General features: G+C 36.1%; 1 protein-coding gene and 1 non-coding gene across 4 annotated transcripts; one reads left to right on the top strand and one right to left on the bottom strand.

The window, feature by feature from the left end:
• The first annotated feature begins 5,664 nt into the window (after window positions 1-5,664).
• Window positions 5,665-5,743, top strand: LOC133869979 (small nucleolar RNA Z199). Its single transcript, XR_009900603.1, has one exon. It is a non-coding gene; the product is annotated as a small nucleolar RNA Z199 (small nucleolar RNA).
• A 3,970-nt stretch (window positions 5,744-9,713) lies between these two features.
• On the bottom strand, window positions 9,714-15,568 carry LOC133868712 (uncharacterized). Of its 3 annotated transcripts, none has more exons than XM_062305691.1 (7): window positions 15,173-15,568; window positions 14,836-15,087; window positions 13,116-13,991; window positions 11,868-12,058; window positions 11,293-11,499; window positions 10,888-10,948; window positions 9,714-10,390 (listed from the first exon to the last, which is right to left on the bottom strand). In XM_062305691.1, the coding sequence occupies exons 2-7, from the start codon at window positions 15,049-15,051 to the stop codon at window positions 9,872-9,874; spliced, it is 2,070 nt and encodes a 689-aa protein (XP_062161675.1). In that variant the 5' UTR covers window positions 15,052-15,087; window positions 15,173-15,568; the 3' UTR covers window positions 9,714-9,871. The 3 variants fall into 3 exon arrangements, with proteins under 3 accessions (XP_062161675.1, XP_062161678.1, XP_062161677.1); XM_062305694.1 differs by having other exon boundaries at window positions 9,714-10,387; XM_062305693.1 differs by having other exon boundaries at window positions 14,836-15,080.
• Window positions 15,569-16,948: the final 1,380 nt, after the last annotated feature.

Below are 16,948 nucleotides of genomic sequence, written 5' to 3'. Positions count from 1 at the left end.
TTACATTTCAAATGTTACCACATACCACAATCAAGAAAGGAACAGAATTACTAAAGCATGCACTTCATAACATGGATAAACGACCATTAACTTGAGTTCTTGTGAAAATTTTGAGCATTCAAAATTACTTCTCGTGGTAATCAATCTACATGATCTAATGCGTGCACAAAATCCTTTACATTTTCTTAAGGAACAACGCTTCAAGAATCACAAAGGCGAACGTCGGATGATTACCTCTCAGGCCACTAGCGGGAACTAAACAACAGCGTTTCTCGTGGGTGGATTGGCGTTTCGGTTAGAGGGCAGCGAAAGAGAACAACAAAGGGAATAGATTTGGGGGAGGGAACGTGTTTTTGTGTCAAGGCCCAAGGGTATCTGGGGAACTGGGGCAGACGAGGAAGTTTTTGCCATTCGAAGGTTGAGATTCAAAGCTCAAAAAGTTAGAAAATTGATGGGTGACGCGTGGAAAGCATTAAGAGATATTGGGAGATAGCTGGAATGGAAGGCATGTCGGAGGAGGGAGTTTCTGAGATGGAGGGGAGCTACTTGGAACGTGTGCCCGCATGAGTGGACAATTCAATGCACTTGGAGACAGTTCCCAATGGCCACGAACGATTGGGACCCAGTAGCCGCTGCCGCTCATACCATCGAAATCCCACGGGCCTGGACGGGATCGTGTTCGTGTCGGACCGATAAACCGAACACCGATTGCATGAGATAAGCTATGAAAACGCCGATGAAATCGGCGACAGCGTCCTTGGCAGAGGCTCCGGAGGATTGGAAGAACCCGAGGTGGTCGGCAGCCTCTTTGACGGCGCCGGCAAGTAGTGAGAGGATGGATCCGACCCGGATGGCGTGGCGGCGGAGGAACGGGTAGCGGGTACGGGTCGCGAGGGAGGAGAAGATGAGGGTGAGAGAGAAACAGAAGAGGAGGTGGTAGAGCTTGTCTGGGGCCCACCAAGGGTCATTGCTGTTGTTAAACATTTGGGTGTTTGTGGGAGTTGGGAACTTGGGAGTAGTTTTGGTAGGTTTTGTCATTATTTTTTAATTGCATCATTGGTCCTCATTGGTCCTTGTAGTTAATATAAATTATAAATCATTTCTTTTAATATAAAAAATGGTTCAAAATTAATTCAAAGATTTTTATAGTCAAATTTCATTAAAAATTTTGACAGATTCTGTTAAGCACCACGTCAGTGCCAATAAGATAGCGACACGCGTCGATTATAATAAAAAAATACAAATATATTAAAAATATAAATAAATTATAGAGGTGGGCAGCAACGCATTTTTTTTTATTATTATAATCGACGCGTGTCGCTATCTTATTGGCACTGACGTGGCGCCTAATGAAATCTTTCAAAAATTTAAACGAAATTTGACTTCAGGGAGCAATTTGTTAATTAAGCTAACCACAATGATTTCTTAATTAATTTTGACGTCAGAGGGAGCAATTTGTAATTCAAGCAAATTACATGGACTAATGGTGCAATTTTCTCTTATTTTTTGAATTTTTTTTTAATTATTTTCTTGATAAATGATATTTAGTATTCTAACATCCTTCTCCATTCTCATGTTTTGAAAATTAACTATTGAATTTGTAAGATCAACATAAGTGAAGGTGTAAAACCTACGAATCCAATAATTAATTTTCAAAAATGAAAGATCGGAGAAGGATGAAAAGAATACTAAATATTAAATAACACTTATCTATTTTCAGAATATATATTATGAGCACCACACTTTATTAACTACAAATATTAATACAGTTATAGGGTCTCCAAGGAATAAAGAAAAAAAGAGGAATGAAAATGTCGTGCTTTGTCACCATGTCTTATGAGGTCATAAATATCAACACAATCCGCCAAATTTATATGAGCAGCAAACTTTACATGCTCTGTTATTACATGATTGATAGCATGAACATTGTCATGATAATATGCCAAAAAGATTGTCATCTCAAAATGTCTAAGCGTTCAGATAATTTTTTTAAAAAATAAAATAAAATGTTGGAGGAAATTAATCTAATCCAATCCTTATGGTCAGCAAGATTAACGACTCCGAGAATCCTTGTTGCATCCATTTTAAGAGTGTCAAATTTATCTAAGAAATTATAGATAAGATACAGATAGAATCATCAATGTGCACAAATTATGTGCAAATCGCTTTGTTCTGTTGAATAGATAGTGTTGGAAGGAAGGTATAGGATTGGGGTTTGATCAGCTTTGAGGAGTTGAAAAGGGTAGGGAACCAAGTAACAAGTTCCCTAACTGTGATTCTAGGAATCTCTGTATTGGATGCATTTCAGGCTTGTGTAGATGGAAATAGAACAATGAATTGATGAAAAATAAGAATTTTGGCTACAAGTTAATATCCCGAGCTTCACTGTGCATTTGTGCCTAAATTTTAACAGTTGAAGTTGATGGGTTGGAGTAGATATTGAATTGTTTCTTTGTTGAAGATGATTTTGTTAAGGTTTTTGAAGTCCTATTGTCAGGATTGATAAAGGAATTAGATTGGTTACTTTGAGTGTTCAGTTAGTTAGTCCTTGAATTTGATAAAAAGGGTGTTCTGGTGGATTATAGAATGGGAGATTAAAGGAAAATGACATTTCTTATTTACTTAATTGACTGACTAGCTGCTTGGCTGGGGGTGCTTTTAGGTATTAGTGACAGAATGATGGCTTCTATATTTATTTGCATATATATTCTGTTACCTATCAAAAAATATTTATTTGTATATGTATTCTGTTGGGTGAATTGTATATGTATTTGTTATGAATCCAGATTAGCAGATGCCATTCATCTGCATATGCTGAATGTGAATCTTTGTGGCATCTGCTATATTTATTTGTATATGTATGCTGAATGGCATCTGCTGATTGTAAATCAATTTCATTTTTCATTCTCCTTGAAGAACGTCAGCATTTTCCCTGAAGATGATTAGTTGAAGATGCTGCTATGTGAGGTTTCTTGTTTTTTGTTGCTGGTTTAGAGCATTCAGTTGTTGATGGGACTATTGATTTTTTTGTGTTCATTGATTTTGTTGAATTACGGATTCTGTTCTTTTTGTTGGGACTTTAAATTTTTGTTGGAACTTTAAATTTGTTGGACTAAGTTTTTGTTCTTTTTTGTTGGAACTTTTAATTTTTTTTTGTGTTTATTGTTCTGCTTAGCTACTGATTTAAATTTTGTTCTGATTCCTGGTGAATGGGCAGTGATGATTCATTGATTTTTTTATAGAAATCTGTGGAGATTCTTGAGAAAGGGTTGAAGTTTGAGGTTTGAATGTGAATTACTGTTGATTCTAATGTTTCTAATGTTGGTTTTGTTTTGTTTACTGTAGTTATTGATTTTTATTTTTATTTTTTTTTTTCCATTTCTTGGGCTGTAAATGTATGTTTGTACTCCTCCTGAATCCCTCCACACATTCTTGAGAATGTGTTGAGATTCATTGATTTATGTGTTGAGAAGCCCAGAATATGTCACATAATTACATAAATGATAAATCTGATTGTTTAACAGATTTAAAATATGGCCATAGCAAGATTTGCAAGCTGGTCAGCTATTGCAATTTTTAGATGTCAAGTGTAACTTAAGTGGATGGAGGCCCAGAAAGAAAAAGAAAAAGAAGAAAAAAAAAAATAAAGGAATACCCAAACCCGCATGAACCCGTCCCGATCCGTGCTACCCGAGGCCCAGCGGGTTGACCATTCACTATGCGGGTTGCGGATCTTGATTTTCAAACCGATTCATTGCGGGATGGGTTGTAAAAAACATGTAAATCCGGCCCGCCCACCCCTAGGTACATGCACCAAAACATAGGAGGATATAGGCATGACCCTCGTGAGATTTTTCAATTCTACACAAAACCCAATGAAGGAGATGCGGGCAAGGGCTCGACCCTCGAAAGGTCCTTTAACTCTACTCAAATGAGTAGAGGCATAGTCTTCACAAGACCTTCAATCCTACTTGAACTTCCCCTGAAAAAGAGGACGCAGACATGGACATGACTCTTGAAAGACCTTTCAATCCTACCCAAATCCCTGCTAGGTAAAAACTACATCCACCACCAAGAGGAGATTGAAGAGAGGGATGCATTGCAGAAATCAAAACATAATCTATCGTCAATGAGTAACCAACTCTAAATTCAAAGGTCTCTACAATAAGATAAAATCACATATTAAACAGGGAGACTGTAACCCACAAACAGCGCAGAGAAAAACAAAAAATATAATAGTAACACATAATCTTAAAGAGAACCCAACATGGACAGAGGGAGCAACAAAGGAAGGTTGAGACTGGTCTGATCGTGCGGCAACCATGGGGTGTATGAGATAATTTTTTTGGCTAGGTGAATTATTTAATTTCAAAATGCATGATGTTTAGCACTGTAATTTCGCATATCAAAAGTACAATTTTAAATAAATCATAAAAAAAATATGTATCGTTTAAGTGTGTTGCGATTTAAAAAATAAAAATAAAATATTTAAAAAATAGATATACTAAATTGAGAGTTTTTTAAATTTAAAGAATAATTGCGAATGTGATGAAAGTTCAAGGAGGTTTAGTGAAATTTTCTTTAATAAACATGAACCCAAAACTAAAGAGAGTTCAATTTCAAATTTAGATTCTGACCAAAGATGCTCCTAGAATAATAATAGAACTAAATCAATCAATAATAATAATAATAATAATAATAATAATAATAATAATAATATACAACTCATAATAGAATATACTAAAAAACCAAAAAGTGCACATTTTAAACACAAATTTAGTGCCCAAGAAAGCATGAAAGTCGAGTGCAGGATCTAAACCAAAGTTTCATAGTAAGAATAAAAATGGAAACAAGAATTAAAAAGCTTCAACTATAGCCAACACGCTGGTCAACACAAAAAAACCCACCATTGGTATTAATCTTGCATTTGATATCATCCATTCTTCTGCAAATCCGAATGGTGAGGAGCCTAGGGGTGTAAACGAACAAAGCTTTCTCTGAGCTCACTCGGGCTTGGCTCGATAAGGTTCAACTCGTGCGCGGTTCGCTTATTAAAAGAATTTTGTGGACACGAAACTATACTCGATTATTAAATGATACATACCTGTTTAAAACTCGACTCATTCGTTTAAAGTTTGTGAACAAACTTGTAAAAAGTAAGAGTGTAATTCCGAGCTGGTTATAACCGGCCGGGAAACCGTAACCGGGTAACCGAGCACTCGGGGCCGGAGTCGGTTATTCAGTTCTTAGACACCAGATTATAACCGTGTAACTAGCTCCGGGTGTGTATATATATATATATATATATATATAAAATTAAAAATTAAAAAATTACCCTCCTGCCCTTTACCCTAATACACGATACACCCCCTCTTTTCTCTTCCGCCTTTTCTTTCTTTTTCTAACTTCTCACTCTCACGCGGCGCCTTCAATTCTTGTTCTTCTTGTTTGGTTCAGTGGTTCCCCTAGGGTTCTTCAGTTCCTGTTCTTCTTCTTCTTCGGCAGTTCGGCCCTACACGATACACGGATTTTGTGAAGTTTTTGCCATATTTTGTGCTTAGATAGCTGATCTGTGATTTTTGTAGACAAGTTCTTGCTTCTTTTTCTTTTTCGTTTTCGATTTTTATTATTATTAATTTTCCTATTGTGACGTGGGGGTGAAGTGATCAGGTGATGAGAGAAAAACTGCTACAAAATGATGGATTAATTTCATGATTATTTGTATTTAATGCGCCGTTTGTTTCAGCATAAAATGATTTTGGCATTTTATGGTTTTTGGTAGGGACGAAAATAATGATCAATAAAAATCATTTTTGGTTTGACCGTAAAAGCTTCTTTAATTTTTTGAAAATGATTTACGGTTTTAAAAACCGTAAATCGTTTTTCAAAATTAAACTCTTGGTCCTTGCATGCATGTTTGATATCCGATTGCCGGAATCCAGCAATGGCCGGTCGTCGGAATCTAGGCGGCACCGGAATCCGGCAACATCCGGCCACCGGAATACTGACGGAGCCAGAATATGGTGACATCCGGCCAACGTCGCTGGATGCCGGCGCACCAGATTCTGGCTGAAACTGGCCGGAATCTCGCCATGGTCAGAAGCTGGTCGGATCTAGCCAAAATGGCCGAAATCCAGTCGGATTTGGCCAAATGGTCGGATCCTGGCCAAATGGCCAGGATCCGGAGGAGTCCGGCCGGAATCCGGCAACGGCGACCGGACGTTGCCGGATTCCAGTGACAATTGCATTTTCGCCTTTCGTAATTTTTTCGTGCATACCAAACGCTGAAAAAATATTTTCGAAAAAGACATTTTTTCTGAAAATAATTTCGTCGAAAATATTTTACAACGGAAACTATTTTACGTCGAAACAAACGGGGTATAAGTCTCTAATGATTTACTTTCGTCCCGACTCCCATTTTTTTTTCTTCTTTTCAATGTTTTTTGTTGTGTTAGTTTTTGTTCGGAATAGTGGATCCAGAACTGAGATATGATGACAGAAATTTTGGTCTGTTTTTTGATTACACTGTGACTAATAACCCCAATAGCACACTCTGATCTCTTCAACTTTGTTAGTTTTTACATGTTTTTTTTAAAAAAAATTTAGAACCCGGTCCAGATAACCGGGTCCACCTGGGTAGCTGGTTAATTAGCCACCCAGTTACCGAAGCTGGCTTTCGGTTTTGGCCGATAACCAAGAACCACCTTCAGATTTACACCCCTATTAAAGCCTACCCAACAATTGTTACTGCATGAGTGGGAGCACTGAGCTGGGGTCCCAAGGGCATTAACCTGGCAAACTGCACAAATTTTCTTAAAAAGATTTTTTTTTTTTTTTTTAATGATAGGTCTCTAAAAAAAATTCAATGTATTTTAACCCCTTCAAATTAATTTGGACAAGTTTTCATTTAAAATGAGTTACAAAATTTCTTTCAAGCTGAACAACCACTTGATTAATTGTACGCCAAAACCTTAATCAAGAGCACTTGCAAGACAAGAGGAAAGTAAGCTTAAAGTGTCCTGCCGATGGTACAAGTGTATAACAAGGGTTACTCTGATGCTTAAGTGATTGTTTTCTTTAAGAATGAAACTAAATTGAAGAAGATTGAAGAAGTAAGAGTAGTTTAGGTAGTAAGGGCTAAGATATAATAGGCACAATCCCTGCCTCTTTAGGCCTTGTGCCATCGTTTCTCTAAATTAATTAATGGGATTTGGCCAGTCTAACTGAGATAGATCCGGCCGGCCTAAGTTAAGTAACTTGAGTTGATCTAGAGTGGAATATACTCGGCCGACTTATATGTCTCATTGTTAATGGGGGCTAACCTCAAGTTGTGCTGAACATGAGTCGGTTTAATTATTGGCATAGGCCTGCCTCTAAGAGAGGTTTATTATGTGATACACCACAACTCAAATCAATAAAATTCTTCCAATTCAAATGAAAATAAAACTTTATCTAACTATTCATTAATTGTACCTTATCTATCCGTACAACTGATACAAGGCTATATCTTTTATAGAATTAACAGTCTCTTCGAATACGGCATTGCCGACGGTAGTTTCTAATTGGAAAATGTTAAAATTATAACTTCCACCCAACTATTGCACAACTCGAAAGCACATTGGGGTGAGACCCACACAATGGACCCCACTCCAATGTGCCTTGGGGTTGTGCAATAGTTGGGTAGGGATTGTATGTGTATCAAGACCCTTTCTAATTAGTGTACCCAAGGCCAAGGCCAAAGCATACTCCATAGACTGCCAACTGGTAGTCAATAACTTGCTCCCATGCAGTGATTAATTTTACTTTTTTCTTGTTTTGCCAATTTTCCATAAGATGATTCATGATTAGTAATTTTTAGGATAGAAAATGATGTAATTAAATGTAAATATTGGATTTTTTTTTTAAAATTTTTTTTTTTGAAAAATTCAACATATATGAAAACCGGTTATCCGGTTAATAACCGGGTTAAAATAACTGGATAACCGGCAATTGGTAAAAATCACAACCGAGTAGATTGGTTGTGGTTGTGGTTATTGAAATAGGAATAATCGGATACCCCAGCTGCGGTTGCGGTTATGAGCTAATAACCGTTACCGCAACCGGTTGTATACCCCTTTGAGGTACTATGCATAACAGAATAGTGGGGAGTTGATTTTGGAATTAGTAAAAATTGATAAATATGACATAAAGTAAAAAGAATTTGTATAAAAAAGTGAAGAAAAAAAATTGTATTGTAGTGAATTTTTTTATTTGAATAGTAATAAAAAATTAATGATGTAATATAAAAAGTTAAAATGTTTTGATGTTGATTGTATTTTGAAAATGTGAAAAGGTGGAGAAAAAGACACGCACTACTTTGTTCGGTCTGTTCATTGCCAAACGTTGCCCAAGGCTTAGAATGAATTATGGTTGAAAATATTATGTTAAATTATTACTTATCTTTAAATTTTAAGAAAATAAAAAAATGATGAATTTAATTAATATTTAAACACTTTTTGAACTCAAAATTTTACTTAATAAGTGAGATATTACCCATAAAATATTTAACTGAATAAGAAGAGGCCCAAAAATGAATTAGATTGCATCATTCTTCCACTAAAACTATTCCCAGTGATGAAAATTTACATGGAAATCATGTATGATATAGATGGTTCACTACTTGCTCCTTGCTAATGTTCTTTCGGATCTATACTGCTTGAAGAGTAGTGACTTTTCAACTGAGGCAATTTCATCAATTTTATTTACCACAATATAATTTTCTAAGAATAATCAACAATCAAAACTACCACAATTTTTGTTAGTTGAAAATAGGATCTTTTACCTTGAGTGCAAGCTTCTTGAGCTTGTTCATTGCATTAAACTGCTTCATTCTCAAAAAAAAGTACACTATCAAATTATATTTATAGCTACTATATATCTTTAGCTAGAGATTAAAATACAATGAGTAAAAGCTTTTTCTTAGATATAACTTTCAGCTGCTAAAATGAAAAACAGGGGATTTAATACCAAGAACTTCTGCAGAAGTTATCCATGCTTAAGCAAATACAGATCCTCTAGAATATTGGAAGCGATCTAATATTTCTGCATTCTCGAAAAAATATTTCTCTAGAGCTTTCTCATCTAGAGATACTCTAAAATCTTCAATCTTGATGGTCTTTAAGCAATGTCGCCAACATGGATCTGGAAGTTAATTTGGAGTGTCAATGTTTACTTCAACCAGCTTTCTGCTCCTTAAAAGATTCAAGGTTCTCATTGGGTGACTTGAAATATGAACCCTTGCCAACATAATATTGCAGTCTCTTAGATCCCAGATCTCTAGGAGCTAAAATTTCAAATCCAAACGGACCATTAAAAGAGAAACAAAGAAATGGGAATTGGGTTCACTGCCAAGGACTTGTGATTGGAGAAAGATAGGAGTAATCCTATAATGTCTCTGGGTCAATAAGCAAGTGAGCAGGAAGTACAACTATCTACGGCTAAATGTTAATGACATTTTTTTTTTTTTAATAATTTAATTGCTAATGAGTAAAAATAGGAGGATTTCTTTGTAAATAATTTCAGAATTATATTTTGGGATGATCTCTTTTAGATTTCAAATTTTCGAATGTGCTTTTATAAATTTTATCCGGTTTAAAATCTTTGACCCGTTTGGGGGATTGGCTTTATATGTACAATAGTAATGCTATCCATCACCCCAATAACCAAAGCAAGAATTCAGCGTCGACAATGATTCAATAGTTATTGCATTGTAAACCATGAAGCTCTTTTCTTAAGCCATCTTAGAAGTTTCACTCTTCCACTAAAACTATTCCCAATGATGAAAATTTACATGGAATTCATGTATGATAGATGGTTCACTACTTGCAGCTTGCTAATGTTCTTTTGGATCTATACTGCTTGAACTGCTGTCAGAGTCACTATCAGCTTCCACCAAGGCCGCATTGTTCTTCTGTGTGCCTGCTACCTTGTTGGGTGTGAAAGGACTGCTGGAGGGGTGGCTGTAATAAGGCTGTTGATGAATGGAGATGTAATTTGCAGTAGATGGAAAAGATGGGAAGCCATATGTAGATGGGTAACGTCCAGGAGGAAATGGGTTTGGAGGAGGCCAATACATTATAGGTAGGAAACCATTTGCTTGCTGTTGTGGGAACACATGGTATGGGGTCTGATTATGATAGGAGACATTGCTGGGCATCACTGGATTTGAAATTTCAAGGTTATCTGCTGAGGTCTGACATGGCATGGGATGTACAGAGCTTGAAGGTGTAGACTGTTGGACTGAGGGTCTTTGCAAATTATTAGGCTTAAGATTTGAACTGGTTTTTTTCCTCCCCCTTGCTTTAGCAGAAGATGTTTTCCCACTTGACTGCTGAGAACCACGGCTAGCCTGCTGAACGAAAAAGAAAGTACCAAACTGAGAAACTAATTCTAAACAGAAATCTCAATCTGATCTGTTCACTTTGAGTATATGATAATGCAGTAATGCATAGGTTTTAGAGTCATATTAGGATCTTTGCCATGAGAATGATAGTGAACCATTTACAAGCACTCGTAGACTAGTTTTTCTGAAAGCATTTTCCTTCCAAAAATCTGAGCTGAAAATTGTAGACAGAATGACAATAATCTCTCCTCTGCAATCTCTTAGAACTTCAAGTTATTAACATGAGAGATACATTTAATATTGGTTTGGAACGTGTCCGGCACCAACTTCCCTTACTATGTATATATCGACAACCTCTATGTAGCCAATTTGCAGTTATGCAGATTCACATTGATTTTTAAGCTTTTTGCACACAAGTACTAATTTTTTTTTTAAAAAAAGAAAACAACTCACTGGACAACTCACAAAAAGTTATCAGTTGTATGAAATTGGGCCTGTGATCTTACAGTATTGCAAGGTGCCGGATGTGGAACAAATAACTCCTCCCCTTCAGCATCTTCATCTGTCCTGCAATAAGATGTGCATCAAGTAGAATGGCTTTAGATGATTCGGCAGTTATTGAAGACCATGACAAACAGCTAGAGGTAGGTTAAAATTTACACCTTTTGGCCAGATATAACTGAACAGTCCACATAGTTCTTCATTATGTAAAAAGAAATGGCCTTATTGCTTCTTGTCATCCAATTTGCACATATGTGATGAGAATATATTCAAGCATGCTATTCCATTGACTATGATTTGAAAACCAATATCGTAAAGGCGTAATCACAGCTATCCTACTTCACTGTTATTGTCTATTCTGTTATTCCATTTCATAAATATCATTTCCACAAGTATGCAGTAATGTATACCTGTAATATTTTTGAAGCAAGTCCAAGTTCCGGTATTTTGTTTCCCTTTGAACCAGGTCATCAGGAAAACCAGCCATGAACAGAAGTGTGATGCCTAAGGCCTTGAAGAAGAAGCTCCCACTTCGAATATGAACAAGCATTGCTTTTCTACACATCAATGGCCCAAAAGACTTAAGCTTGTTTCTTCCCATGCGCTGCCTAACATATCTGGAACGGTTCAGAATAGGGCTGCTTTTAGATTAGACTGCAGAAGGATACTTTCGAATATTTTCAAAGCAGAAAAAGGTGAAAATTCATGGCATTCATTGCTAACACTAGTAAGGTTGAGTATGTGGCTGAGAATACAACCATCTTTAATTGTAAAGTTCTCTATATTGTTTAAGCAAACATTTGAAATTAAGGTAGTAAAGGGGAAAACAAGAAAACCATTTTGCAATGCATATATTGTCAAGAAATATGAAAATGGAAAAATGACAGAGAAAAGAGATGAATATAGACAAATTAATGATTTTACAAATCAATTATTGGAACTGTTCACCAAAAATCAATTGTTGGAAGTTTGGAACATTACTTACTCGTTTTGTGGAAGATTTCTCGTTCTTCCTCCATACTTGATACACAGAAATAAGCATGATGGGCAACTAGCATCAGATGGTCGCATAGCCTTCTCTTCCTCAAGTATCTGAACTGGACATAATGTTGGATTCTGTCGATTGGGATAAAAGACCTTCATCCGGACACCAGGATTCTCATATAAAACATGCTCCTGATAATAAAATAATTTAATGACTTTGTTGATTAACAAAGGATTGAACAAGGAAAGAAACTAACTTGAGCAACCTACAAACCATCAAACAAGAAGATAGAAGCCATTCATATTATACAGCTTATAAAAGGGTCCATGCGCATCCTCTCACAATTGAAATATGTATTGAGACAGCTTTTTAGCAGACAAGCTGGTACTGCAATATGGGGAAATCACCACAATGTCCTATTAAACTGGCAATTGAGATTCTGATTGCAACCCAAGCTGCTTTATTTTTTCCTTTTATATTTACCAAAAGAACTATAGTTAATTTCTTGAAAGCAACCAAATTCACAGTCGCACCACTTCAAATCCTATGATTCTTTGAGGGTCAAGTCTTTAGATCCTATGATGATATGCCTGGACCCAGCACAGACGTAGTTCAGCATATACCCCTTTATGTCAGGAGGCCAGCCAGTCAAGCAGAAACTGAGGTGTGAAACACAAGATATATCCTAAGTTTCAAGCAACATTTGATCTACCATGTGACAAACACCCAATAAATTACTTAATAAAGTTCGAATGGGATACTACCTGGTGAAGACACCATCCTCTTGCTATCAACAGCTTAAACTAGTAAAGCTGTCTAATTCACTTGATAGACAGAACAAGGGAAAAGAAGTAAAGTAAATGTTCTGGGAAGCACTGTGCTACTGATGAGAAGACAACATGGCAGCATGATGTGGCCCAAGAGCCTCAAGACTGTATACATACACAACGTTAGTACTTGTTATTGTGGATGCTTTTGAAGGTGACATTCAGAGATATCAGGACTAGAATTCATTCAAAAACATATACACATCTGGAGATGTTTAATCTGAGATACATAACAACAGGAGGAAAAGGTAATGGATACTTCACATCAAATAAATAAAATACCACCGGTAAGAACAGCAACGGGGATGGAGAACACCAACAAATACTCTTATCACTATAACTACTCATATCATTTAAGCGACTATACTAAAACCAATTATTGAGACAAAAGAAACATAGTTTTCAAAAGCAGACTACTTACCCCAGGATTCTTTGGAGATACATATGGTTCTCCCTTCCTTAAAATGCTAAAATGATTGAAGTCTAACTCATACATATCTTCACAGCCATGCCTTATACCAAGAGATGAAAAAACTATAATTTTTCTTATGGTGTGAGACTGGGCATTTTTCTGTAACAGGATATCCGACTCAATTATTCTCTTCAATTCTTTTGGACAGAAAGCCACCTTTGGAGGTTTTTTGTGCAATGATAGGCTTCCAGGTCCTGCATGACAAACCTCTTTATCAGAAGTAAGGATCTCAGATGGTGCTTTATGTCCTCCAGTCTTTTTGGTTTCGATCCTGTCAGCTCTTTTGAGTTCCCTGTCATCATAAACTGGCTGTTTATCAGGTACCATGTGATTTTCCTTTTGATACTTATTTGTTTCATGGTTCGCAATTGTATACGTAGGCTCACTCTGACCACCAGAGGAGTTCTCCAAGCATGGTATATGTGATCTCTCATCAACACCATCATGAAGATACTCCTTTACCTCATTAGCAATTCTTGAATTCTCATCAATGTCCCCAACTTTATGGTCGCTGTTAATATCATCCTCTTCATGATAATCATCATCTTCGTCGTCACTGTCATCTGTATCATCAAAATCTGCAGCTGAATCACCATCTTTAAATTTTTCAAAATGCAAAAACTGGGTCTCATCCATGCTCATCCAATTGACCAAACTGTCTCCTGGACTTGGATCTTTGGGGGGCAAACACTGGGGGTCATGCGTCTTCTGTGATGCCATTTCAGTTTTACTAATATTTCCATTCTCAATTCCAGCACTAGCTATTTCTATTTTCTGTCTTTTTGACTTCTTGAAGCTTCTTTCAATTGCATTGGGACAATTTCCCTGAAATTGAAGGTAAGGGAGGCCGTTAATAATATGATTAAAATAAATTTAATAGTAGAAAGAATTACTAGAGGTGTGTACCTCTCTGTTAACTTTAATTCAAAATCAAAAAAGGTATGGATGAAAGATTTGGATAAGAAATGTACAAAAGAGGTGTGCAAGTAACATTTTCCATTATTAGAGCAGCTTATTATTGTAGAATTGTAGGTGCCAAGAAATATTGGCTGCTTGCAAACCCAGTTCACTCTGATCATCCATAAGTTTCATTAGTGAAATCCACCACCCCTACCCCCCCTTCCAGCAACACCCAGAAGATAGAAAAGAAAATGAATAAAAAGAAAGATCTGATCATGAAAGACCCTGACAACACACAAATTTGAGACCCGGCGTTTGCATCAGACTATCAGAGTGTTCCTTTAATAAGTTATCTTATATGCTGTTTTCTCTTCCTGTTTTTGATTAAGTTGATAGTTATAGACAGAATTATGCTGTTTTCTCTTCTTTGCTTTAACAGTAGCTTCTAGATTAAAATGAAACCTCACCCTATTTTGAATGTAAAAGGCTGTTGGATAATCTAAAATGAGCACATGCTTTGCAGATATTTCAGGAATATCACAAAATAATCAGGTGAAATAATCTATTAATGAACCGAATATGATCTATTAATGATAAAACAATGCCTCCAATGAACATTAAAAGTTAAATAAAATAAAAGAAAACAGCACATCCAACGGTTATCTAATTTCTATTATGTAATTTGAATTAGAAGAAAATGAAGCGCATACTGATAAAATTCAAACCAAGAAACTAAGCAAAAACACAAATATAAACTGGGCAGTCGTACTTGTCCATTTGTAGGAAGAGATTCCTTATTCCTTTCCTGTATTTGAGCTTCAAGAATTGATATTCTCTCCAAGAGCTCAGCATTCTTCCGTCTTTCCCTTTCTAACTCAGCAGTAATTTCAGCAATAACATTGACACCCTCCCCTTTCACTTCTTGCTCTATAGCACACAATGAAGAAGCATTGACCAAGCTAGCACAGGGTTGAAGCTCCACCATTGGAAAATACTAAAAGCCAATTTCAAAACCTACAGCCTTGAACCAATAAGGAAAAAAAATGATATATACCCACTAATCAAAACCTCCACCAAATAACAAATGATAGCAAGGATCAAAATACCCATGTAGCAAAACTGCTGATGAAGTCAAAGAAATGACCATTTGAATGCAAAACCCAACTCATAGAGGTCGTTTTTGAAAGCATTTGTCCTTCAGCTGATCAATGGGGAGAATGTATCCATGCATTAAGATTCTTAAAGAATGTCTGAATGTTCATTGGAGGGGTTGAAGAACTGTGTAGTTTGAACGCAAGTCAAAGTATGCTAAAGTTGAAGCTACACGTTCATGGACAGAGAGAAGAAGAGTTCAAAAGATACCAAGAGGGAAGCGTCTCTATGTAACCAAAGATCTTCTAGAGAAGGAGATGGAAGCGATTGGAAGATGATGAGAAGGAGCCTTTTGTCTTTTGATTTTCGTTTCAGTTTGTGAGCAACTGGGGAAGAGAACGCCGAGGTTTAAGGCATGCATCCCCACGTGCGCCTCTCTCTCTCTCTCTCTCCCTCTCTCTCCTTTGGATTTCGGGGCTCCGAACCCCACAACAAAAGTTTATATGACCCAAAATTCGGGTTGAATTTGTTGAAATTGAAATACGTGTTCTTTACATCTTATTATAAAATATATATATCTCAATTCTAACGGGTCAAGTTACAATTAAAATTGAACCCAAGCCAAATATGAACCCAGATTGGTTCCATCAAAACAGGTCGTGAAAAGATAGTATCCTATCATGAAAGTTGAAAGATTGGATACTATCCTCAGGTGTCAAATGTGTGATGATGTTGAATCAGATCTTAAGAACGATGAAAATTAAGAGTCTTTATCTGTATAATATAGATTAATTTTAATTCATATTATTTAATTAAATGAGTCGAAATCATCGATCATAATCGGTTAGTTTTTTAATGTTAAAATTTGTTAGCTTTAACGTCGTAAGTGAGGTTCGAATCGTGTCGAGATATGAATATGTAACACTATATAAGTTAATCTTAACATAATCTATTTAATTAAACGGATCAGACCCATCAACCTTAACCCACTAATTTTATATTACGTTCGTATTGAGTTTGTAAGTCGTGTAAATAATTATCAACCCTATAAAAATGATCTAACATGACCCATAATCATATACTTGGAAAACTTCATTTTATTTCGTTAAATTTTTTTCCTGATAATTACTCTAATTTTAATTCTCTCTTATTAGTATGGTTGGACCCCATTAGCTACAAGTACATGGATTGAGCAATGATGCAATGATGCCTCTCAAAGTTAATTAAATATTATCTTATTTAACCATTGGTTAAAACAACTCACAATTCTGACTTAATCATAATAGCCTTGTCTTCTTATGTAAGTGGTGTGGCTAGTGCCCAATTTAGGAGCATCCGAGGCTGGGATTGCATTATAATTAATTTGTAGATGCTCCTCAACAGCTAGCTTAAAATATTTTCCAAGTTTACCTACCTTCCAACATTTGACACAAGCAAGAGTAATGTGATGGTAGCAGTGTAGAAGAATGTCAATGGTCACCCTTTTTAGCAATCAAGTTGGTCAGATTCAATTTAGGTCCCGTTTCAATTGGAATTGAACATATTAAAATTAAGACCCGTGTCTCGTATCAACACATATCTCAATTCCAATGAGTTCAATTTCAACTAGAACTGAACTTGCTTGTCAACCTAGTGTGGCAATTAGTACTTTATCTTCTTTGCCCGACCAAAACATTAAATCACCATGTTCATGGGAAAGCAATCATATGAATTTCCTTTGAGCACATTATCTGATATTTGACTCCAAATTTTGTGGCTGCATGATTTTTTCGGAAGAAAAGGAAAAAAAA

The sequence above is a fragment of the Alnus glutinosa genome, chromosome 5 (genome assembly GCF_958979055.1).
Source record: "Alnus glutinosa chromosome 5, dhAlnGlut1.1, whole genome shotgun sequence".
NCBI lineage: Eukaryota > Viridiplantae > Streptophyta > Magnoliopsida > Fagales > Betulaceae > Alnus > Alnus glutinosa.
Note: the sequence above shows the minus strand (reverse complement) of the source record. Positions and strands in the feature narration are given on the sequence as shown.